Source organism: Acomys minous (assembly GCF_964271855.1).
Source record: "Acomys minous genome assembly, chromosome: 4".
NCBI lineage: Eukaryota > Metazoa > Chordata > Mammalia > Rodentia > Muridae > Acomys > Acomys minous.
The window spans coordinates 63899293-63924678 of NC_140486.1; the positions used below are offsets into that span (position 1 = coordinate 63899293).

Here is a 25386-nt window from a genome sequence, read left to right on the forward strand (position 1 = left end):
CAAGACCTTGGTAATATTGCTGGCATGAACTACATAGCTATGCAAACTGAATCAGTCCTGCGTTACTATAAAATGAGGTCAAGTTACAAAGTAGATGGGACATAAGTCATCCAGTATCTTGAACACTTATATAAATTGTATTTCGTTTTTATCTTTAAAGTATTCTATTTTCAATTATGTGTGTGTGTGTGTGTGTGTGTGTGTGTGTGTGTGTGTACGTAGGTATGTACATCTGAGTGCACATGTCCCTGAAGGCAGGAAGAGCTTCTTTTATCCCCTGGGCTGGATTTATAGGCAGTTGTGAGCCATCCAAAATATGTGCTGGGAACCAAACTCAGGTTTTCTTCGAGAGCTATGTGCTCATAACCACTGAGCCATCTCTCCGCCCCCTAAATGGTATTTCTAAAGGCAGCTGAATATATCATCACGGAAATTTGTTCTTACCATTAATATATTATTCAGTAATAAACTAGAGGATCACTGTGAATTATTAAGGATCTCTTGTTTATCCAACTCTGTTTAAGTTCCTTTACGTAGAGGACTCTCACATTCAGAGCACCATTTGATTAATGAGATTGTGATTAAAGTGATAGATTTCCTGAAATCTATCTAGTGAAGAAAATAAAATGCATACTTATTAAAAGACAATAAGGCATGCAATTTCCCTAAATGTCTTCACTGTTACGTGTGACTATTATGGAGTTTTTAACAGGGGTTTTTATATGTATGAATGTGTACTACACAAGTGTCTGGGAGTCGTGGGTGGTTTTGAGCCACCATGTGGGTGCTGGGAGTTGAACAAGTGCTCCTAACTACTGTGCTGTCTCTGCAGCTCAGGTGTGAACATTTTAAAGGGATGCCCATGAGGAGAGAAGCTGTGTTTTGAGGTGTTGCTGATTAAATAAAACATTCCTAGAGGCCAAGTTCTGTGAACTTGGATACTACATGGATATCTTCTCTAAAGTTATTTGAGCAGGATTTTTTTTTTTTTAAATTTTGGGAACTCACAAGACTTGCATATGGATCTGAGATATTTATGTACATCTTCGAAAGCCTGTGGTTATGAATCAAAGCATGGCTTTAAATGTGAACATTATGCTTGTGGGATATCTTTGTAATCTCTCTGTCTCTGTCTCTGACTGTTTCTGTCTGTCTGTCTGTCTCTTGTCCCCCTCCCCCATATGTGTGGGATGTGCTTATGAGTGCACACTGCATGAATGTGCCTATGGAGGACAGAGGGCAACCTTGAATATCATCCCTTAGGTGTCTTCCACTTTTTGTTTGGGCAGTCTCTCAATGGCCCAGAGCTTCGCTAAGCAAACTATAGGCTAGGTGGCCAATAGGCTTTAGCAATTAGCTCGTCTCTGCCTTCCGTTTTGCTAGGGCTGGGATGACAAATATCCTCCACTGCACCTGGCTCTTTAGGTGGGTGCTGGGGGGTTGGGGCCTCATGCATGTGAGGCCAACACTTTATTGACTGAGCCATCTCTCTGGCCTTGGGTGTTTTTTTTCTTAATGTTTGCATATATGACTTGCTTTGCTATATTTAAGTTGTTGCTAAATGACAAGCTAAATACATTTCAGGACCTTCCCGCAATTTTCTTCAGCTTTACTTGTCAAGTGACTAAGAGAATGAATGACACTTTTCACACTGCCCAGATGAGCTCAATGGCTCTTGCAAACGATGCCAGTGCCATGGACTCTGGCTCACTCACATAGCAGCATCAGGAGTCCTAGCAGGATCAAGCCAACGACAGCAGGCCCGAGCGTCCAGGATGACTCCCCATACGTGATAGGCCCCTTGCTTGGGGTTGGGGCTCTGCACATGCTCCTCTCATCACACTGACACACTGTCAGGATCAAGTTCTCTGGCGTATCACACTGCCTGCCCTGACTGTCCTTCACGATGACTGGGACACTGTGCGGTCCTAGAGACACCTGCTGCTGGGCTTGTAGAAGTGCTGAGGTAGCTATAAGAAAACACAGATCAACAGTGAGACGTTTAAAGCATCTTGTTTGTGATAATGGTGCTAGAATTGTCTTGGAATCCTGGTGACACATAGCAGAGCTGATGAGGTTGGAGAAATGACAGAAGAGGTTTGGTTGGGTCAGTCTGTCTATCAGGAGCGTCCAATCCATGCCATGTGGACCACATGCGGCTCAGAACAGCCATAGATACTGCCCAACACAAAATTGTAAAAGGTTATTAAAACACGAAGAGATTTGCTGTTGCTGTTTTAGCTCGGTTGCTCAGTTCTTGAAGTCCATAGACGGCAACTTTAGAGTGTTGAATCATGAAACACTGTTGTGAAAAATAATCATATATATGCTCTTACAGCCCCCAGGCTTTCGCAGTTCCAACGCTGTGGGTTGTATCCCTATGTGGCTCAAGATCATTCTTCATCCAATGGGTCCCAGAGAAGGCAAGAAGTGGGGCCCCTCGGGTACCCCTTCTTGTCATTCTTTCCTACAGTCTGATGGGCCCATTATTCTCCTCCACAAGGACTCAGCCCTCTATTGCTTTTCCCACTAAAGAGGATGGGTGATGGGGCATCACAGCAGTGTCAGGTCCCTGTCCCAGACTTACCTGCTCTTGTGTATGTTTGCACCAGTACTCACAGGCGCATGGCCTCATGTATGCCTTCAAACTACATCTGACTCACTGAAATTCACTTCTGAATCACGTTCCAGCTGTTTGGCCCTACCATGTGGGTTCAGAACTAAATCTTTCCAGATCGGTATACTAAAGGAGTGATGTGCAATTAAAAAAGAAAAAGAAAAAGAAAAAGAAAAAAAAAAAGAAATTCACTTTCAACTTTGGAGATACTCGCTCATCTGCTCTTCTGGTTTTTTTCATCCCCAGAGCTGAGGGCCTGGGTGGTACGGTTCCTAGTTTTCCTAGTTCCTAGTGTTGGGGCCCATTGTCTATTAGACAAGAGACCATCGTTTGTCTGTGGCTCTCCATCTTTATATAACCTCTTTCTAAGTAGGAAGCCTGGCAGTGTTGTACTATTTGAGAGGCTCTGGAGCCTACAGTGCCCAGTTTGCATTGCCCAACCTAACTCAATTCAGTCACCCCTCCCCGCATTCCGCCACCCCCAGGAATTGACCCTGGGACCTTGTAAAGGCTAGGCATGTGCAGTACCACTGAGCTATATTCCTAGCTGTCTATTGACCACGTATCTATGTGGTAAACACATTTGGAGACCAATGGCACACGTAAATTTTGGAACTACTCCTTTTAATAGGAACAGAAGTGCTAAGGGTAGAAGGTCACGCAGAGTAAAATCTTTGGTGTCTCTGGCCATGGCTGACATATGACAGGACACCATGGAGCACATCCACAAGGGAAAGCAATATTTGTACAAAAAAAACAAAAAACAAAAAACAAACAAAAAAAAAAACCAACAACAGAGGAAAGTGAGTTTACTGAGGGTTAGAAGTGTCTTGACGATCACCGCAGAGCCCAGAAAGGGAGAAGATTTTTATTAAGCCTATGAGACTTTTGAAAAACACAGACAATATATAATAAACATGGTACACTTTAGAAGGAAATGATTCACTCCTTTTCATTGGCTAGTGGGTGTGTAGATATCGTCTACCGTGCCATCAAGGCTACCTCTTACATGGCAAGAGTTATGTGCAACCCCAAGGTGGCTTGCCTGGAGAGACCCTGTCTCAACAATGATTCTAACAAATCTGCAAAACACTAAATGGCGCTAGAATTCTTATAATTCCTCTTCTCTTCAGAACAGAACAGAACGATTTCCAGGAAATGTTTCTCAGCTGCTCTTAAACTTTTTTTTTAACCTTTATTTTATGTGCGTTGGTGTTTTGCCTGCATGTACGTCTATGCGAGAGGGTCAGAGCCATCTCGCCAGCCTCTCAGCTTTTCCCAGAAAGGGCCTCTGCTAACGGGTTCATACTCCTCTGCGAACACAGAGCAGCGGCAGCCACTGGCGTCTGTGGAAGGAGCTACTCTGACTCACCGTTCACTGTTCTGATGTTCCACACGACTGGCAGCTTCATCGGCTGCTCCTCCAGCGACACTGTATAGGGACCAGTGTATCTAGCCCGGTCCATGGTTTTCACCGAAAGGGTCACAGATGGTGAGGAACTGCAGAGCTCTGACTTCTCGAGGACAACGGACGGACAGTTTTCATTAAAACTGGGCACTTCAACGAACACTGTGCCCGTAGAGGTCTTACCAGTGTTTTCTGTAAAAGTAGTAATTGGATGTTAAGGAAATACAGCGAGTAAAGCACAAAAATGTCCTTCTGTTTCTTTTCCTCCTTTCTCTCTAGTCTAGCTCTCTCTGACTCCTCCCCTTCCCCCGCTTCCTTACTAAGCCACTCCCTTCCATTTCCTTTCTGTGTCTTTTAATCTTCCTTTCTTATTCTGTTTTCCTCTCTCCCTCCTCCCTTACACTTTCTTTTTTCTTTTTCTTTTCCTTCCTTCCTTTTCCTCTCTCTCTTACATTTTTCTTCTTTTTCTCTCTCTCTCTTTTAAAAAAGATTTTATTTACTTATTTTATGTATATGAATGCTCTGTCTGCATGTAAGGGAACATTAGATCCCAGTGTAGATGGTTGTGAGCCACCATGTGGTTGCTGGGAATTGAACTCAGGACCTCTGGAAGAGCAGTCAGTGCACTTAACTGCTGAGCCATCTCTCCAGCCCCTCTTTCTTTCTTTCTTTCTTTCTTTCTTTCTTTCTTTCTTTCTAAAGTTGTTGTAGGTTGCTCAGCCTCCTGAGTAGCTGAAATAGCATCCGTCTTAAAACAAAAGGAATATTCTGTATTTCTTTCTTGCCACGAAGTTAGGATTGCTTCTCATGAAAAAGTATTTGGAATAAGTAATTATACTTATTACTTAAGACTTAAGTTTTTTACTGAATCCAGGTGTATGACTTTTTAATCCCAACACTCAGGAGGCAGAGGCAGGTGGATCTCTATGAGTTTGAGACCAGCCTGGCTGCAGGGCCAGGTCTACCTAGTGAGGTCCTACTTCAAAAAACAAATAATTTACTGAAGAAAATTCCCAAACTTTGACAATAAAGCAACAAAATAAACTCTCTCTGTTGTGAGACAATGCTTGAGTTTTTCGTGTTAGGGCTAGTTTACCCAAATGTTAGTATTTTTATGTTTATTTTTTGGTGTTTATTACACTGTGCCTAAACTAATTTTATAGATGGGGAATCACATACATTCTATGACTACCATTTTAAACCACCTCAGGACAGAAAAAAATTTACTGTTTAATGATGTACGTACACAGGTTATATCGGGAACTCACAAAGTGAGCTTACTTTTGGAGTGGGGTTTGCTGAAGGGCTGTCTATAGGAATTTGTGCTGGTCCTCTAGAACTCAGATATTTTTGGGAGTAAAAGATATCTCCTGGGGCTATAGATATGGCTCAGTGGATGAGAATGCTTGATGTCCAAGCTTAAATCCTTAGCACTATGTGAAAAGCTGGGGTGGCTGTGTGTGCACCTGGAACTCCATTTCTGGGGCCCTCTGGCTGCCAACATTGCTCCAGATTAGGTAAGATAACTAGTCTCAAGCAACTAAAGCCCATGCTGATTAAAATGGACACTCAGCATCTTCCTCTGATCTCCAAAAATGTATGGGCACATGCACCCCCCCAATATATAGATAAATGTATAACACACAAAACACACACACACACACACACACACACACACACACACACACACACACACACACTTTCTCCCTCACCCACAGTAAACCAAATGGACCAGAGTGATGGGTGCTACCAACTAAGTGGGAGAAGTGAAAATTCTTAGTTTCTCTTAGGTTCAAGTACGGTGTCTCAGATTAAAGACCCAAAGTCCCTAGGTAATCTGTAGTGATAAAGGAAATATATAAAACATTCATGACCATCTACTATGAAAGACATACTATTTGAAGTAATATTTCATTAAAAACTATGGAAATATCTTTCTTACCATCTATGGCCAGAACCTCAGCTGAGATTGTCTTGTTAACTATGAAAGTAGAATCTCGTTCAATGTTTTTGACAAATTTGATCTGAGCAGTTTTTGAATCAATAACAAGCAAACCACCATCATTACGACCCAGGACATATCTGTTTTATAATAGAAAAGTATAAAATGTTATTCATTTAATAAATATTATTTATTGCGAATGATCTCAAATTTACGTATATACTTATAAAAACTATCAAGGTGCTGGGGAGGCTCAGTCTCAAGAGAACTTGTTAGTCTCATAAGGGCTCTGGGTTTGCTTCCCATTACCCACGCGACAGCTCAGCCCCAGAGTATCTGATGCCCTCTTCTGGCACCTTGAGTAACTGCACACACACAGTGCACAGACACACATGCAGGCAAAAAACTCATACACATAAAATAAACACAAATAAATTCTATGTAAAAGTAAAATCAGAAAATTAACATGCTATAGATGGGTCATTCTTCATAATCCTTATTTATGTATTAGTCTGGTTACTCAATTTTTAAAAATATATTTTATTAATTTATTCACATTACATCTTAATTGCTATCCCATCTCTTGTATCCTCCCATTGCTCCCAAGATCTGGACCCGGGGGTTCTGTTCAAACTATGGCACTAGCCACAGACAATATGTACAGTAAACTTTGAACCCCTACCCAGATCTAGCCAATGGACAGGACATTCTCCACAGTTGAGTGGAGAGTGGGGTCTGACTTTCACATGAACTTTGATGCCCCATATTTGACCATGTCCCCTGGATGGGGAGGCCTAGTGGCACTCAGAGGAAGGATAGCAGGTTACCAAGAAGAGACTTGATACCATATGAGCATCTACTGGGGAAGGAGGTCCCTCTCAGTCCCCAGATATAGGAGAAGGGAGTAGGGGAAAAGTGGTTACTCAGTTTTTGTCTGTGAAAAATACAATAGAACAAAGTAAACAAAGCCGCGTGCCATTGCTCTTTATACACTAGCTGCTACTCTCTATGGTGCTTTATGCTACAGCTGTTATCGACTTTGTCTGTCCCCTTGGTTGAGCTGTAGTGTCTTACCTCACTGCAACTCACTCCTGTTATGAGCTTCTACTCTTTTGCAAGACTCAAATGCGAACTTCTTTCCTGACTTCCAGATAGCCTGAGGCATCCTTTTTTAAGTTTCCACAATTTTACATGCATACTATTTTTGCTCATGGCACAGTATATTCTAATAAATTATCTGTGTATCTGTTCTTGAATTATCCAGTTCCTTAACTTCACCCAGTTCATCCCTCTATTTTTGGCACCTCATTGACTAAACATTATGTTGTAATCACATATAGATGAAAACCACACCAAGAATTCACAGGATATAAAACTTGTCTCACCTGACAGATGAGGCAGCTTTACCAGTGTCCTCGTTGGTAGCTTGATATGTTCCCAGGATATAGCCAGCCAGTTTGTTAGTGCTTACTCCCTTTTGCACAGTAAACGTCTTGGAAGGAGGGCGGAACGAAATTCCTTCTGGGACGTTGATGATTTGAATAACGACTGGAGTTGGCTGCACTCGGTACTGAGCGATCACCGACTGGTGGAACGCAGCTTTGTTCCGGACCGCAATACTAAATTGCATGTTTTGCACTTGTTCGTAATCCAGGGCCTGGAGTAAAAACCAAATTAGACAGAAGGACATGTCACAAAAGACAAAACAATACAGACACAGTCTGGAAGACCAAGAGATGGACAGAAGCATCTGTGCAGGAAGTGGTGATTAGGACCGACTATTTCTATAGAGCAAAAGTGGCTTCAGAAGTCACTGTAATGCCAACTAGAGAATGTCTTAACTCACAAGACTTCATTTCTAAATGTTAAGTGCATTTTAGTAATCTGTATAAAAAGTTCATTCTTTTCAGCGCTTGGAATTGGACCCAGGAAGCTATATATGGTAGGAAAGTGCTCTACCAGTAGTACGCCGCTTCCCACTTAAATTCTCACATCTAAGACCAAACTTTACCTAACCGGGTTGTTGTGAGACTGAACAAAAGTTCTTTGATACATTTGTATAAAGAGCAACTGTGGCTGTTAGTAACATAGCCATTCGATTCATGGATAGTAGTGCCTTTTCTGACTTAAAGGCCAACCAAGCCTTTTTTGGAGCAGTGAGCAATTGACCCCACTCTTCTTAGAATCAGTTTTAAGTGATTGTACTTATAGCTGCTTGATTTTCTAATTAAGGCAGCCTAAATCAAATACCAAGGAATTCCAAGTTAGCACTTTTCATTCATTACACAATGAGGTCTTCTTCTTCTTCTTCTTCTTCTTCTTCTTCTTCTTCTTCTTCTTCTTCTTCTTCTTCTTCCTCCTCCTCCTCCTCCTCCTCCTCCTCCTCCTCCCCTTCCTCCTCCTCCTCCTGCTCTTCCTTAACCCTCTTATTCCTTTTCTTCATCTCAGGTTGACAGATAAGGAAATGTTATTTTCTGTTTTAACTACTAACCAGTATAATACTTTTCAAGGTAAGAGATCTGGATTTGATCTGCTGAAATGACTGCTTCTGAGGTTCAGAGTTTCTGAGTGGAAGGGGAAGCATAAGGAGAGAGAAAGAGATTACAGGGTTGTCTGTGTGGAAGCAGGGGTGACTTCCATCTGAGAGAGTAGGCAAAGGCATCTGAGAGGTTTGGATCCGAGCTGAGCATTGGAGGATGCTGTGAAGTTATTCAGGGAAAGGTGGAGGTACTTTGGGATACTCCATGTTGCAGAAGGTGATCTGATCGAGCTGGTAATGCTGTGGTGCCTTTGTGCACCATTGTGAGGAAGTCCTACTAGTTCATTTAGAAACCAACCATTAGGTGGCTACCCACCTGGGTGGCATGTTAGAACCACGTTGGTTAATTTAATACTCAATAGTATGAGGTTTTCCCCCACGGATCCATCACACAAATCCTTTCTGTATTCCAGCTAGAAAAGTTGAGGGTGACTTGAAACTATGGCCAGCATTGAGGGCCACCGCTCTAATGAGAGCCAGGGGAGGCTAAAGAGTAAGTCATCTAACTTGTTTCTTAAAAAAGATGTGGTGGTAGACTGGTGGCAACAATGACAAGTGGGGCCAGGCAGGAGGGACACCTGCTAGCCAGTATTGCAATTGTAAGAGGGCAGGGACAAGGGCAGCAGAGGATAGGTGGTAGAAGGCAGAGGTAGGCCATCCTCGAAAGGCAGCTCTAGGCAGAACTTGATGGCTGGCCAGTGCTGTGAGGAGACGCAGGGTCCAAAGATTACAGGCAGGTGTAGAGCTTGGGGGAGCTGAATGACCCCAGGACACGAAATACAGAGCCACGATGTTGTTGGAAGTTTATGAGTCTTTGTGGGTTCAGAAGCTGTAACACTCTCCATGAAATGTGGAGTAATAAGGAAATGTTTACAAATCTTCCAGAAGTCTCTTTGTTAAGCAAATGCTATGACTCCATTATTACACCGGACCCAAGGTGTTAAAGAAGCTCCAGAGTGTTCCAACACTGGATGCCAAAGAGTATCAAGAGAGCAGGCATCTGTTCAGGTCTGTGCTCTTTCCAGGCACAGCTGTCCTGACACAATTCCAAATGGGGAGTCTGTCATGTTGAACCAAAAGCTTTACTCAGATTTTGCTTTTTGCTTAGTGGAATTTGTTGTCAGTTCCCATTTTCCAGACAAACTGTGACTTCTTTCTCTGATGATAATAGTTAATGCATTTAAAACACATTGACAAGTTACCATGCGTTATTATATCTTCTGAACTCTAACCCAATAGCACATAGTGAATTTGATGAATATATGAAATAGCTTTGTTTTCCTGTCCTGAGAGCATGCATCTTCACACTGTGTGTGTGTGTGTGTGTGTGTGTGTGTGTGTGTGTGTGTGTGTGTGTATATGTGTATGCATGCGTGCGGTTTGTGGTGTGCATGTGTACACATGTGTGTATGCCTATGCATGTGTGTCTAGGTGTGCCTCTGTGTGATTGTGTCCATGTGCATGTGTGTGCACATGTATGTGTGTGTGTGAACATTTGTGTGTGTGGTGTGCATATGTTCATGCATGTGCATGTGCTTGTGTGTGCATGTGTAGTGTGAGTGTGCATGTGTGTGTGTGAGTGTGTGTGCATGCTCTATGAAAAGTACAGTAGCTTGGAAGGAGAAAATAGTTTATCAAGAGACAGTGACTTTAGCCAATAAAGCTACGATGACAGTAAAATAAATAGTATCTAACTTAATATGTTTTATACTTTTTAAAATAAGAGAGAGGGAACATTACTAATGTAATTTGTTTGTAGAGCTAATTGTTTGAGTTACTACAGAATATTGTTTTAAGGATTTATTTATTATTTATTAAGTATACATGTTTTGCCTGAATGTAAGCCTGCATGCCAGAAAAGGGGACTAGATCTCATTATAGATGGTTGTGAGCCATCATGTGATTGCTGGGAATTGAACTCAGGACCTTTGGAAGATCAGGCAGTGCTCTTAACCTTGGAGCTATCTCTCCAGCCTTACAGAATATTCTTATCCACCAAGGGAACTCAGACCTTACCTTAACCACCTTCAGGATGCCTTCATTGGTTCTGGGATCTGTTTCAATTTCAAACCAATTCCCCTCATTTCCAGACGTAAAATAATACACAGCCAACCAATTATCTGTGTATTCTTCATCCCAGTCTACCACTTGAAATCGGAGTAGCTCAGCATTTAAAGTATTTTCCTCAATACGTGCTGAATACTGCAATGCAGAGACACAGGATTTACAATTCAGTGCTAGGAGCTGTGAGGGCGACCTGGTTGAGGCACTGCTTGTCACCCTGCCCACAGCCCTGATTGTGTGGCTGATCTGACTAGCTAGGCAAGTGTGACCTCCCTCCCTCCCTGTGTCAACCTCCCTTCAACAGAGGGGGATGGTCTTCAGTCAGGATGGATGGTAACTTTGTTCCCTGCTAGAACCCCCAGACAAGTGCTTGAGTTTCGGCTCTAGGGTTTGTCTAACAAAATTATATTTATTTTAAATAGTATTAATTTTTGCTTCTCAAATTATGTGTTAATCCACACTTATTCATTAACTCTCACATTTAAGCTTTTTTTTTTTTAAATGGAAAAGCACAGAAAATTAAAAAGTCAACAAGAAGGCAGTTAATAAATTTGGATGCTAAACTATTAAGCACATATAAAAATGCTTCTTCAAGGACAAGTGGGTGTACCTGAGACTCTTTGAGCATTGGGAAGTTGTCATTGACATCTTTCACTTTAATACTACATTCACATTGAGTCGCCAGTCCCGTTCCATCATTGTCTGTACCACTCACAACCAGGTGGTAGCTACTAATTTGCTAAATTTGGAGAAAAAGAGAGCAAAGGTTAATTGTCAAAGATTGTGTACGGCCAGTAGTTGCTTTCTATGGATAAGGTAGTGAAAACATTTGGGTTCGTGAATCATGGCTCACACACATTGTTAATTGTCCATGGCAGAGAGAGACTGGTGGGCCTCCAGGTGACTGGGTGGAAGTGGTAGGTGGCTACAAGAGGTGTCCTCTTTAGTAAATTTATGAAGGCAGTGTTGTTGTGGACTCAGAGCAAAGCAACAACAACAACAACAACAACAACAACAACAACGAAACAAAAATGGGCTACAGTAACGTGGGGGAGATGTGGTTGTCCAGGAGACGCTCACTTGTGGAGTTTCCTTGCCAGTCTATTGGAAAAGTGACTTGTGTGAAAATACCACGCATCTCAGTAGCCTGTTCTGCTGGAGATACAAAGTGGTGGTGGGAGACGATGAGAAAAGAAAGGAAGGAATTGTTTGGGATTTTGTGCGCAGAGGTAAACTTAAGTGGAGACATCTAGAGAAAAGATAGGCTACCAAGATTTTGTGACACATAGAAATCTCTTCATCTTAGAATTTTCTCCCATTCTTAGGGATTAATCACAGTGCAGTCATTGCTTCTGTCCACTGGTGTCTACCTTAACCATCCCCTTTGAGCTGTTGTGTGAAAGGCTGTGCTCACAGGCACACATGCCACTACAGCAGAATCACAGCCCTGGAGGCAAACTTCCCTGGATTGGCTCAGGCAAAGGCTGGTAGTCTTTCCCCTACTTTTCTTTGTATTGTCAGACAAAATGGAGGCACCGTTCTTGGGTTGCCTGCCATGAAACCCTTTAGGTTTTTTTGTTTTGTTTTGTTAATGTTTTCAAGCAACTCGTTTTACCTCTCGATCAAGAGAACTGGTCAAAGTGCGGACTTCTCCAGTGTTTCTGCTGATGAGGAACATGGCCATGCCTGCGGGCTCCTGGGAAACAATTTTGAAGGCAATTTTGGAGTTCATATGGTTTGGCTCATCTGCATCCGTGGCATTTAGGATCATAACCAGTGAATCTAGTGATACAGGAAAATTGTCAAACACTACATAGCATCTGGCATTATATTCACATTAAATAGTCAAAGTAGTCTAGCACTTACTTAAAAAGAGATTAAAACTACCTGTGTGCTAAACACAAAACTGTGTCACTGTTGCTGTCTCTTTCTAGGATCTGTTGGTCTTCAGTAAAATCCTCCAATGCTCCCTCAGCCTTGCCTTTCCTGAGGTTGGGGCTATCTGCTTTTTGGAGTTCTTCCCCACATCGATGTACTTGTATGCATGTTTCCTTTTCCAAATGATCCAAATATGTGGATATACCTCTTTCCCTTGTGATCTAAAACCATTGAGCTTGTACATCTAGGCTGCCTAACAGGCCTCTTGAGCTTTGTGGCCCATACAGAGGCTGTACAACTGGGCACTAACTTCAGGACAATTCTGATGGCTAATTGCTAAGAGTTCGCTACACATTTTGGAAAGGAAGTCTCAGACTATCTAATGAAATTTTGTTGTCAAACTATTGCAAAAACTAACAGAATAGTTAGTAAGAACTGATGTAATGATACATGAAATTGAAAGATAAATGAATTGGAGGTGGGCAGCTCTGTGGAAGACTTACTTGAAGCACTGTTTTCTTCAATTTCACCTTTAAATATAGTTTGTGAAAATATCGGAGCGTTGTCATTGACATCTAAAATTTTCACTGTCAATATAAGTGGTCTCTCTACATCTTGTCCCAGGGCATTTAGAGCTCGGCATGTGATCTAGAAACACAGGGGGAATTTTCATTATTGCTCCATGTAGTTAGTTTGCATATTCTTAAAACTCACAGAAATTAGGCCAATGTTGGCATATACAGAATGTAACGAACAAGGAAGACAAGCACATCTCCAACGTGTGGGCAAAGGCAAAGGTACCCACTCTTGCCATTGGTGCAGTTGCCCTGTCCTTCAAGCTTCTGTATTTTGGCAGGATGAAGTTATGAAAATCTGTGTGCTACATCCCAGCCCTCCCTGGGCACTCTCTGAGTGAATTATGCCAGGGACATGAACCATAGCAGAATGTTGTTGGTAGAGAAATTCATAATTTTGGCAGACTAATCCTTGTATTTCCTTCTTTTGTAAACCTACCAGTAGAAAAGCTACCTTCTAACTTCACAAACTACACCAAGGAGGACAGCCTGATTGAGGACTTACCAGGAAGCTCGGGGTTTCCTCACGATCAACTATGGCCGTTATGTTGATATCACCACTGTTGGGGTCAACAACAAAGATTCCGAAAGGAGGCTGATCAATTCCCACTCCAGAAATGCGATAAGTGATTTTCTGGTTTTTTTGGAAATCTGAAGTGATCTGTAAGAAAAATCGGCTTAAAGGTCAAGCTGACCATCCATTGATGAGGCTTCTCCTGGCTCCTCCATGTTCCTGGTCGAAAGCCGTTGTTCAGTTGGTCCACACTTTCCATCACGGTGTGTTTACTTCTTGCTGTACTCATTCATCGGAGAGTAGGAACAAGAAATAAAGTATTGTTCTGCTCACCAGTATGGACCACGAGTGATTGACTAGTCATTTTGGTGTTAGGATGCTTGTTTGGCGGGGGGTGGTACCATGGTGGCCATGTTAAAATGTTATAAGGGAACAAAGGGGCCTTAGTCTTGAGAAGACTTCTGCATGCAAAATTCTTACTTAACATTTCGAAAAGGATGCTTCCTAGGTGGGAAGATGTGACAATTAAGATGGAAAGGGAAAGAATAAGGTACCAGACGTTCAAAGTATGGATGGGTGTGAACTTGGTTTTATCATTATAGTTTTACAGTTATTTAGTAGAGAAACTAGTACAATGTTCATGAAACAGTTAATCATGCAGCCCCAGTAGTTACCCAACCATGGCGTATCCAGTCATCTGTCACCTTCCTCTCTTTCCATTCTTGCCTATTAGAGTTGCCATATATACCCACTTATACATTAAAACTAGTTAGTATATTTCTTAGTCACATTTTATAACCTTAGGGGCTATCGTTTCTCTATCTTTTAATTTTTTATTATTACTATTATTGTAGTTTTTTGATGGAGACAATAAGTTGTTGTTCCGTGGACTTTCCAGGCTGCACATTTCTAAGTGGAATTGCTATATTGCCTTTAAGTTGCATGTAGCACATTTAGTCTAAGGCTCACACTGCTTCTGTCACTATAACTCACCTTGGCAATTGGGTTTCTTCTTGAGTTGTCTTCTCTTTCTCTGCAGGGCTTTGCAAATTTCACCCATTCACGCTTGTATCTTCTTTTGATCTGCTGCAGTGCTGTTCCGTCTTCTCTGTGCTGTCCTCCCAGCTGTGTTGAAAGAGACCCCACTTTACCAAGCACATGACCAGCAGTCTTTGCTTTGAATATTGGTCATAGATAGGTACCTGGGCTGGGGAACTTTCATTTCTACTTTGGAACCATTTGTTCACCTGATGCTTTGTCAAGAAGGAGCATTAAATAGGTCATTACAAAGCTGTGTGATTTTTAGTATTAGCACTTAATCATATTGGATTTTCTCCCGATGCATTCCACAAACCGAATTTGACTTGTTATTTGTAAGAAGAAAGGAGCCAGATATAGTAGTGCATGTCTGCAATCAGGAACTAGTGAGGCTAAGGCAGGAAGATTGCCAGGAGTTCAAAGCTAGCCTGGCCTATATAGTGAGTGCCAGGCTAGGCAGGACTACACAGAAGACCCACTCTCAGAAGAACAGACCCAACCAACCAACCACAATCCAATAGAAAAAAAAATGAAATTAAGACCATATGAGATAATATTTATAGATAACCTTAAAATATTTGGGGCTACTTGCTAGGATTTTAGTTTTATATGTTTGCACAGCTGAAATAGCAAATGATTTGATTAAATGCTTTTCTCAATATGACTTTGTTTTAAAATTAAGTTCTGATTTTAATGATAAAGACAGCATACTTTACCTGTATTTGCAGTTCCCCGTGCACCAGCAACACCACCTGTAGACATCAAATAGAACCAAATTCCATGTAAGTTTTTCAAACAAGTGACTATGTAAAGCTAATAATCTTTATTATTATATTCTGTTCCTCCGGTCTAGTTTTTAAAAAGTTGGTTTGTAGAAGCACCCCAAAGTGTAAAATCCTACCAGGAAAAGGAATAGCCTTCTCCAAACAAAGAAGTTCCTCTAACTTTTCAATCCGACTTCAGACTTTTAAAAGATTATTTGCTTTACATTATGTATGTGAATACTTTGCCTGCATGCATGTGTGTGCACTAGGTGTGCATCTGTCAGATCCCCTGCAACTGGGGTTAAGGATGGTTGTGAGCTGCCATGTTGGTGTGCTGCTGGGAATCCTGGTGTGGGCCTGGGTCCTCTGCAAGAGCACCGAGTGCTGTAGCTCCTGCAATGTATCTTCAGACTTCAGATTTTCAGGTTGTGAAAGAGAAACCTACCAGCAGTTAGAGGCTGATAGTGGAGGATTGTTGCTACTTTGAGACAAACCTGAGCTACCCAGTGAATTTAGATTAGCTTGAGCTACAGAGTGAAACTCTGTCTTAAAAAACAGAAATAACAAAAGAAAACAAAAACAAGGAAGAAGATTCATAGCCGCCGTTATTACCATCCCCGTCAGCATCACCGTCTCCTTGATTGTAAAATTATGCCCTCAGCCGGTTGAGAAAAGCTGCTGGATCTTTCTTACATGGTTACCATATAAACAGCTCCCAGAAGTCGTTGCTTTAGGAACCGTTGTGATAAACTTCCAAAAGTGTCATGGGATTATTCAAAACTAGATGCTAGGTGTATATGGTGGTACATGCCTAAAATCCTGGCTGTGGGAAAGCAAAGGCAGGACAGTTGCAGAGAGTTTGAGGACAGCCAGGATGGCATAGCAAGGGCTTGTCTCAAAAAACAAAAACAAAACAAAACAAAAGAAAAAACCTAGGGGAAAAAAAGCAACAACAAAATCAAACCCCAAACCCTTATTATCTATAGTATGTGCTTATACAAAAGGACTTCATTGTATAGAATTTGTATAAAAATTAACTGAGGATAAAGTAAGTTGGGCAGCACCTTTGCTTCCTCAGGAGCCCACAGGCCTGGCAGCTGTATTGTTTTTTTACCCGCAATGCATTCCTCTCCCCTTACTGTCTACCTGCATGTGATCTACGCAGTCAAGTACCAACAAGCTCCATGAAGCTGTCTTGTCTGGTGCCTCCCTCTCGGAGTTTGTACAGCTCATGCTTTCTAATGCCAGTGTTCCCTGTATTGTACTGTTGTGCATATACTAAGGAGTTTTTCCATAAACTTTCCAAATCCTCGGCCTTGTACTAACATTCCTTCCCATTCAAGTGTTTAGCAACTATTGGCTGATTCACTGAATGTGAGAGCTGGAAATAAAAGGTCATAGAAGACAAATAACAGGAGCAAGTTACAAGTGTGGCAGCTGTAGGTGGCTTCATTAGATTTTATTCACAAAACATCATTCATGATAATATCACCTGGAGAAGATTCTACCATGTAACCCTGTTTCTATACCTATAGAGATACAAGAACAGAAATACTTTGTCCCTGCTAATAATCCCCGACAAGCCAGGGTTTGAAACACAGCAACTTTATCTCCAGGGTGAGTGCATTGCCGTGACACTAGATCCTAACCCCCAAGCTAACATAAATTCACCAAAGAAAGTTACATGGCAGTCACTTTAGATTTCTATTTGGCCAAACGCTGTGGTTGATCCTGAAACAATAGAGATTCATCACATCATTTAGTAACCAACAGGCAGGACCAAGTCTGAACCAAAGGAGCCACTACACCAGACACGGGATGATCAACCCAACCCCTCCATTGTAAACATTTCAACTGAAAATTTCATTTTAAGTAGCGTCTCAGGATGATGCTCCAACATCATGTGGTCTACTAGGGAAGAAAGGACCAGTGTGATGTGGTCACGGGCCATTCTTTCTCATCTGATTCAGAGGGGGAAGGATGGGCTGGGCATGCTCCTCTTTGCAGGAAACATGAGTCATGTCTGTACTAGCCCCGGGGAGAATGAGTCTTCTAATAGACGTTAAAGCCCTGCTCCTACCTTCCCAGGAAGGCAAAGTGTTCCCTTTGCTCTCACAGAGTTAGAGCACGCATTTTTTCTTTTTCTTCACCCCCCCTCCCCCCAGACAGACTTTTTCTGTGTAGCCTTGGCTGTCCTGGAACTCATTATGTAGACCAGGCTGGCTTCCAACTCAGAGATCCGCCTGCCTCTGCTCCCCCCCCCCGACACCCCCCCCTCCCCCCGTGGGCTGGGACTAAAGGCGTGCTCAGCCACACCTTGCTCAGAGCCCTCATTCTACATTTTAAACTCTTTTCTTTTATGACTGATCTCAAAGGATGTCCCCGTCCTTTAGTGCTGCGGAAACATGTTTCCAGAAATGAGGAACTTGATAGGAAACATTTCTGAATGCTGAAATGGCTGGCTAGAACTGAGATTGCATTATTAATTCCGAGGGCCCTGGAGCCTCAGGAGCGGATGGATCCTGACTGGAGAACTCAGCCTCCGAGGGTGGGGCTCAAAAAGCTGCACTCTTCTCTAGCCTCAGCAAGTCTTTTTTTTGCCTCCGGTGTGAGCAGCTGCTGACTCTCTTGGCCTTTGCCATAATGCTTTTCTGTGACAGGCTGGGGCCAGGAGCGCCAGGAGCCAAAAATACCCGCCCCCCACCCCCCGCCTAGGGATTCTGCCAGGTGCATTGTAGCTGTGAGCAAAGCAGCTTACAGGGTCCCACTGCCCATTTCTAATGTATCAAAGGCTGTGCCACACTCCCCTCTGGGGAATTGAGAGAGCAACTTGGTCATTCAAAGGAATCATTACGTATTTGAAGTATGATTTTTATATGTATACATTTAGGGCAAAAAAGAAAAAGCAATGAGATGTACATGGTTTGGTGCTTCGCTGCTGTAATTAATCGGTCAACTAGTCAGGAGCAGTGACTGTAAAGACACCAGGTCCCAGCAGTCCTTCAAGATACATTGATGAGCGAGATACACATGAATGTGTGACTTATCCTGAGGTCTGTGTGGAAGTTCCTTCACTTGTGATGCGTAATGCCCTGAGAATCCCACTGCAAGCTGACAAAACTAATCCGAACACACAGTTGACACCAATAACCCTCTGAACAGCGTGGTTTAGCCTGCAGTCCTCAGAACACATGTTTTAACCTATGGTTGGGGCATCATCTAACACAAAGGCTGCTCTACAATGACGCATTGAATGCCTCACGTAATTTATTGGATTTTACACTGAAAACAAAACCCCAACAGTTCTATAAAGTAGAAAAATTTTATGTAAGTCTAAGTCAGGATTGTATAGAATTTTTGAAATTTAAAGCCAAAAAAACAATTCTAGTGAACTTTGTATTCATCAAAGAAAATTATCCAGTTGAATAATATATGTTACTTAGAAACTTGTATTTAATTTCAGACAATTCTGTTTTCAAGAACTCAATTAAGTTAGTAAGTGGTCTTTTTTTTTTTTTTCAGCTAAGATATGCTCAGTAAAAGTGATGCCCTTGGCTGTTTGTGAATATTCTATTTGGATGCATTGGAGGATGTGTCAAGTGTGCTGGTGCAAATCTGGACCCTGGGTCCTGGCTTTCTTTGTGTGTGTGTGTGTGTGTGTGTGTGTGTGTGTGTGTGTGTGTGGGCAAATACAGGTGTGTGAGTTTCAGGCCATGCGTGAGGAGGTTAGAAGATGACCTCGGTGTCTCTGTGTCTGTTTGAGGTAGGCCTCTCGCTTGCTGCTGTGGTTTCCAGGCTTCTGGGCCAAAAGCTTCCAGGGATTGATTCTCCTGTCTCTTCCTCCCATCTTCCCATAGGAGAATTCTGATTACATACGTATATCACATGTGCTGTAGGGATCTGAATTCAGCCCCTCACACTTGCTTGGCAGCCCTTTGAGCCATCTTCCTAGCCTCCAGACGGACTTAAATCCCAGTCTTAGGCATGTGCCACTATGTGACTTGGGAGCACGACCCAATCCTTCCTTTTCCTCATCTGCCATAGGAGGATAGCACTTTGTATTCATGTGTAGGTTTGTTGTGAGGGTTGATCTATTAACAGATGTAAATAAGGCACATAGGTGACCCCAAGTACATGGTAGGTGTTTAGTAAATACTAATCTCAGAATAACAAGAAAAGGAAAGGGGTGTCAAAAAGCTCTTTGACTAGTCTGCAGAGACTCCTTGGCACTGGTGTGTGTGTGTGTGTGTGTGTGTGTGTGTGTGTGTGTGTGTGTGTGTGTTCGTTCTCCACTGATCAAAGGCACAGTGTTCCACTGTATCCCTGCGTAGGCTGCTCCTTGCAAACCTCAGGGGTGCTGCTCCCCCTGCAGTTCCCATGAATGCACCTACTGAAGTTGTGCAACGCACAGCCCGGCCAGCTGCACCACATTAAGGAAAAGCTGTGCATAAGGCAGATTCAGTTATTCGTCATGTAATTATGGCTGGCCCATCATCTATGCAATTTCCTCGTGAGCCATTTCCCCGAGCAAGCCCTCACCTTGGGCTATCAGATTGACTTTTTACTGGAAAGGAAGCACCAAGGGCTAAGATGTTTACGAGAAACTTCTGAACACGGACTTCTAGTGTTAAGCAAGGGGGAGGGGATGCTAATTGATAGAAATAATTGCATCCCCTGACCAATGCCAACATCGGTCGGAGTTAAGCAGTATTCCTGGCATGGCTCCTCTGCCTTTAGAGTCCTGAATTCTGAAGCTGTTTCATGGGACACTCATCTTCATATATTTATTAACCGTGGAAACAACCACTTCAGTAATCAATAATGTAAAAGACACCATGGAGACTTTCCATTTGTTAAAATGGGACATTAACTTAAAGCCATTTAAAAAAAAAAAACAAATGTACTTTGTTATTGTATAGAAAAGATGGCTGAAGTGATTCTTGCTGTTTTTAGGATATATTCTACTCCTGACTTGACATTTTAATGACTTCAACATTTTCTCCTTTTACCAAAAACAACTTGAAAAAAAACTGTATTCAACTTTTGAGTTTTAAACATCTCTGTTAATTTCCTAAGTAAAGTTTTAGACAGCGTTATAACATGAAATTGACTAGCTCATTCTTCAGTTAAGGAAAGTCATGACTCAAAATGTGTTTTAAATTTTGTTAGCTATAAGATACTGAATAATAGTTTTCTTTGCAGACAAGTTTTATTTTCATAAATAAGTCTCTGAAGGTAAGCATCTTTAGCCATAAATTATTTTCAAATGTTGATTCTCTGTTATATGAAATAAATAAGATAAATACAGAGAACTGATAAATCTGACAACCTTAAAAGAATATTCAGGTGCATCCTGTACCTCCATCTTCCAAATGATTAATTTTTTTTTGTTTTTTTGAGACAAGGTTTCTCTGTGTAGCCTTGGCCATCCTGGACTCACTTTGTAGACCAGGCTGGGTTCGAACTCACAGCAATCCACCTGTCTCTGCCTCCCGAGTGCTGGGATTAAAGGCGTGCACCACCACGCCTGGCTCCAAATGATTAATCTTGAAGTCCAAATAGCTGTGATTTTTTGAGGAAAATGTCTAACCTGAATAATATGTATTTTCCCACACTCACAGTTATTTACTTAAGGTTGGACTTTTTCTTGCCATTTCTAAAACATTAGTTTTGTAAATACTGTTTCAAAAAATTTTTTACTTGTGTATATGCATGTATAGGTGAGTGGTGTGTGTGTGTGTAATTATTTACATACATATATACATGGAGGTCAGAGAAGGCAGCTGCATGTCCTTCTTTGCCATTCTTTACCTTATTCCCATAGGACACTGTCTCTCACCGAACGTGGAATTGGTGGCCAGCACGCCTCAGCCATCCTCATGTCCCCGTTTCCCATGGTGCTGGGGCTTCAGATCACGTCACCATACCTGACTTTTTATGTGGGTCCTGGGGATTCACACCCGTGTTTTTATATTTGTGCAACAAGCTCTCTTAACCTGCTGGGCCATCTTCCCAGCCCCACACAACTATTCTTAATATACTCTAACCGAAGAAACAGGTAGGACCTTCCTTAACTTATTAAGAATGAGGCTGGTGGTTATTCAAATTTGAAACACTACACTGAGGCGCATGCCATCAAGAACTATCCTAGAATTGAAATACTACAACTGGATGGTATCAAGGTCTTTCAAACACTTCCATTTTCTTCAAGTACACAAGGATGTTCCCAAGTACACTGTGGACATTTTAGGGAAGCAGGGACAGGGCTAAGATGATATTCGTTTCCTCCCTCCCTCCCTCCCCTCCTCTCTTCCTCCCTCCTTTCCTCTCCCTCCCCTCCCCTCCTCTTCTCTTCTTCTTCTTTTCTCTCTCTCTCTCTCTCTGCTTTCTCTTTGTTTTTTTTTGAGACAAAGTTTCTCTACAGAGCTGTCCTGGAACTCACTGTGTAGACCAGACTGGCTTTGAACTCACAGATCTGGCTGCCTCTTCCACCTCAGTGGTGAGTGGTAGCATTAAGGTGTGTGCCACCATGCCCCACCTAAGATGATTTTTATTTCACAGTGGAGAACATAAGACTGGAGTGAGTCAACGAAACAGCAACACACTTAAGTCTAGGCCTTTCTGTTACATCTCACATTGCGATGCTGTCCAATGACCTTGTATGGTGTGTGAGTGATGGGATGGGTACTTAGAACCTCCAGACACGTCTGTCTTTCAACTTTCAGGCCCCGCCCTTCAACAACAAATGATGCCCAGGCTCTGAGAACATGGCTTTTTACCGGTAACCACATTATGTCAAGACTTTGGGTGGCTCCTTGTTTCTGAAAGGATTCCATTTACTGTCACAGAATTAACATTTCAACGTCACACTCATCCACCTTTCTAAAAGGAACCCTGATTCTCTAACATGTCAAACCGGTGGCTCCACAGCCCCTGGCCAAGGGCACAATAGCCCTGTCTTTGCTTGCCTGGGTCTGACAATGGAACACTTCGGTCCGTCTCTACCTATGGAATGTCAACTCCCACCGAATCCGCTGGGTCTTACCTGCCTAACACTGCCCTTGCCCTCTGAAAGAAGGATTAAGGATACAGCTTAGCTTAAGCACTAATGTCATCACATGAGTGGTTTTAAATTTCTTATAGTCACATTAAAAGGCTTGCTTAAAAAGTTTCCTAATTAGTGGTGTATTAATTTAACCTATGGAAACTACTATCCTTTCAATACGCAAGCTAAAAGCTAAGAATATCTTTTACACTCTTTTGTTATGACTAACTATTTTATGGTATATTTTGACATTTAACAGCATATCTCATCTCAGAACAATTGTATTCAAAGTGATCAACATCCACGTATGGATAGTGGCTATGATGTTGCACAGGTCAGATCTGGACTCTTCGTTTCGTATTTCTCTGACTCTGTCTCCCTCCCTCTATCTGCCTCTCTCCTCCCCCCTGCTCTTCTCCTCTTCCTCTATTTCCTTCTCTTTGCCTTCCTCCTCTCCTCCTGCAAGGGCAAAACTTTGCTGTGTGTCAGAAGAAAGCATGCACTAACTTTCTCATCACCAGCATGCCATGAGAACCGCAGGCTGCTTTACAGTTAAAAGAGAATCATTGGTTCCTTTTGTGAAAACTTGTGTGGCGCCTATTTTCTGTTTGAGCGATGCCATACACTGGAGAGCCGAGACATTCTTTCACACAAGGCATCTGTTGTGTGGCAGACAACTCTGATTTTTAGACAGCTCTTGAGATCTGTTTCCCCGTAACTTTTAGACATTGCTGTTGTCTGTGTTTTGAAATGAAGCAATGGTGACGGATGGACGCTGAGGTCAAGTTTACCATCCACAATGTGGCAATTGGCTCTGGAAATTTTTCCTGTGTTTATTTATATTCAAGTGTTGGTGATCTTCATGTATGCTATGCATACGACATGCTTTTTTCCTCAGTCACACAATGATTAAGGCATAAATTAGCTTATGGTATCTAAGCTAAGGCTTTCAGTTTAGATTCTTCTTGACTTTTCTGAAACATAAAGCTTTCCTGTCCACAGGAGAGTCCCTCTCCTAATACCATCCTCCCCCCAAGTTCATGTCAGCCATCCCTCGAAGCGTCATCTATTTTGCACATAGTGGATAAATGTAAAACCGGTTCTCTTAATAACCCTCCCAACCTGTCTAGAGTTAAAATTACTTTGATTTTTAGTTCAACGGTTGGTGACTACTCTAAAAACAAGTCAGGTATCAAGATCAGGCATGCAGAGGTCTTAGCCATACGCTTAACAAGAGGCATGTTATCCTAGAAAACTGAAACGGCGGTGTCATGCATGCTCTCATTTGTATGTTAGAAAACATGCATTGCCTTGAAGAAAATGAAAATTGTGGGAAATAAAATCTGGGATTGGGATGAGTTCACTCGATCACTGAAGAAACAGATAATAACTACATTAAAATAAACTTTTTTCCTGTTTCACATTTCTTTTTAAAATTAAGAAAAAAAAAGGAAGGAGTTAAAGAAGTTCACAATTATATGTTTAGTCTGGCTGTCCCCTTTTTAAAATGTACAACAGGGATTCAGCAACCAAACCCAGTCTTCTGTAGTAAGCAAAGAAGCGGGGGAAGTGTACTAGTTTTAGAAAAAGGTGGGACTTACCATCAGGAGGGCCAGAGGCCCCAGGGCTCTGGGAAGTAGGCAGGTCATTGCCGCTGGTGTCTCTGGTGACTGAATCCAAGCCCCTTGCTGAAGCTCCTCACCTGGGTGTCTGTATCCGAAGTCTGAAGTTCCCTTCTGGCAGTGGTGGCTCTGCTGTCTGCCCCAGGACTCTCTTGGTGGCCTGTTAGTCTGATCCTCCCCACCCCAAGCCAAGGATTGGTCTCTCCAGAAACGCTTGCATCACTGCCTCCCAGGTAAAAAAGTGAGACACACCTCAGTTCCTACAGCAATGGAATCCTTTGTTGGAAGCTAAACGAGAAGCTCACAGGCTAAAGGCAAAAGTTGAATAGGAAGGTACCAGATGAATAACACATTAATCATGCCATGGAAGTGCTAGAGCTGGGCCTGGCCACACTGAAAAAAGAAAAAAATCTAGTTGGCTTCTTATGGTTACAGCTGAAAACAGGAAAGTGGTGAGAAGAAACAGAAAATTTCCCCAAATGTTCTTGTGGTAAAGCACTAGTTTTCAGGCTGCTTGTGTATGGGTCAGGGGTATGTCTTAATTAAATGCATGTTACTTGAAAGTTCCACAAACAAAAAAGAAAAGAAAACGACATAGCTAACTAGAAATACAGAGTGTGAATAAAATAAATCAATTAGAAATAAATAGAAACAGACAGCTGCCTGGGTGTGCTGGGGTTTGAGGTATATGACTAATGCATTGCAGAACTGGGTTATGTTGATGCTGGTGACATCCAATTGTGTCTTTGTTCACTTATAACTTAGAGAAAGTAGATTGACTATAAGATAGGTTATCACGGTGCTCTTTTAATTACACCTTTAGTCCCCCAAGGCAGTTACCCTGAACTTGCTGCATGCTGGGAAACACCTAAAATCTTGGAGTGAACCCTGTGTTTGGGGGTGGGAGCTAGAAGAGGACGGTTGTTGGTTTCACAAAATCCAAAAAAGGAGGTTCAGAAGAACACTTTTACCTTTAGAAGGATTGGTATATCATTTTAGAAGCATTTTATTTCAAGAGAGTTCATTTAATTCTTGAGTATTTAGCAGAAAAGGTTGTGTAGGTAGGCCAGGAGTTAAAAAGGAAAATCTAGTAGGACATGTTTTGTCTCTGTTTCTTTATAAATTATGGTGGAATGTTACCACAAAAAATTTTTAAAATTACATTTTACTTATTTATTTATGTGTGTGTGTGTGTGTGTGTGTGTGTGTGTGTGTGTGTGTGTGTGTGTGTAAAAGTCAGAAGACAACTTACAGAAGTCTGTTCTCTCCTTCTACCATCTGGGTCATGGTGATAGATCTCAAGTCATCAACCTTGGCCATTTGTGCCTCCACAGCTGAACCATCTTTCCAGCCCTCATGGCAGCCACGTTTAAGGGTATC

The 25386-nt window shown here is 42.1% G+C and overlaps 1 protein-coding gene across 1 annotated transcript in view; it reads right to left on the reverse strand.

Moving 5' to 3' along the window:
- DSG3 (desmoglein 3) overlaps positions 1-24244 on the reverse strand; it is a 32910-nt gene extending 8666 nt beyond the window's left edge. Inside the window, exons 1-12 of the mRNA XM_084780636.1 lie at positions 23986-24244; positions 15292-15327; positions 14531-14662; positions 13529-13684; positions 12952-13096; positions 12186-12352; positions 11181-11309; positions 10523-10708; positions 7353-7624; positions 5968-6107; positions 3990-4217; positions 1716-1970 (exon numbers count right to left, since the gene is read on the reverse strand). Of these exons, the coding sequence (XP_084636762.1) occupies positions 1716-1970; positions 3990-4217; positions 5968-6107; positions 7353-7624; positions 10523-10708; positions 11181-11309; positions 12186-12352; positions 12952-13096; positions 13529-13684; positions 14531-14662; positions 15292-15327; positions 23986-24033 (1894 nt within the window). The 5' untranslated portion in view covers positions 24034-24244. The remainder of the gene's footprint in view (positions 1-1715; positions 1971-3989; positions 4218-5967; positions 6108-7352; positions 7625-10522; positions 10709-11180; positions 11310-12185; positions 12353-12951; positions 13097-13528; positions 13685-14530; positions 14663-15291; positions 15328-23985) is intronic.
- Between the last annotated feature and the right edge of the window lie 1142 nt (positions 24245-25386).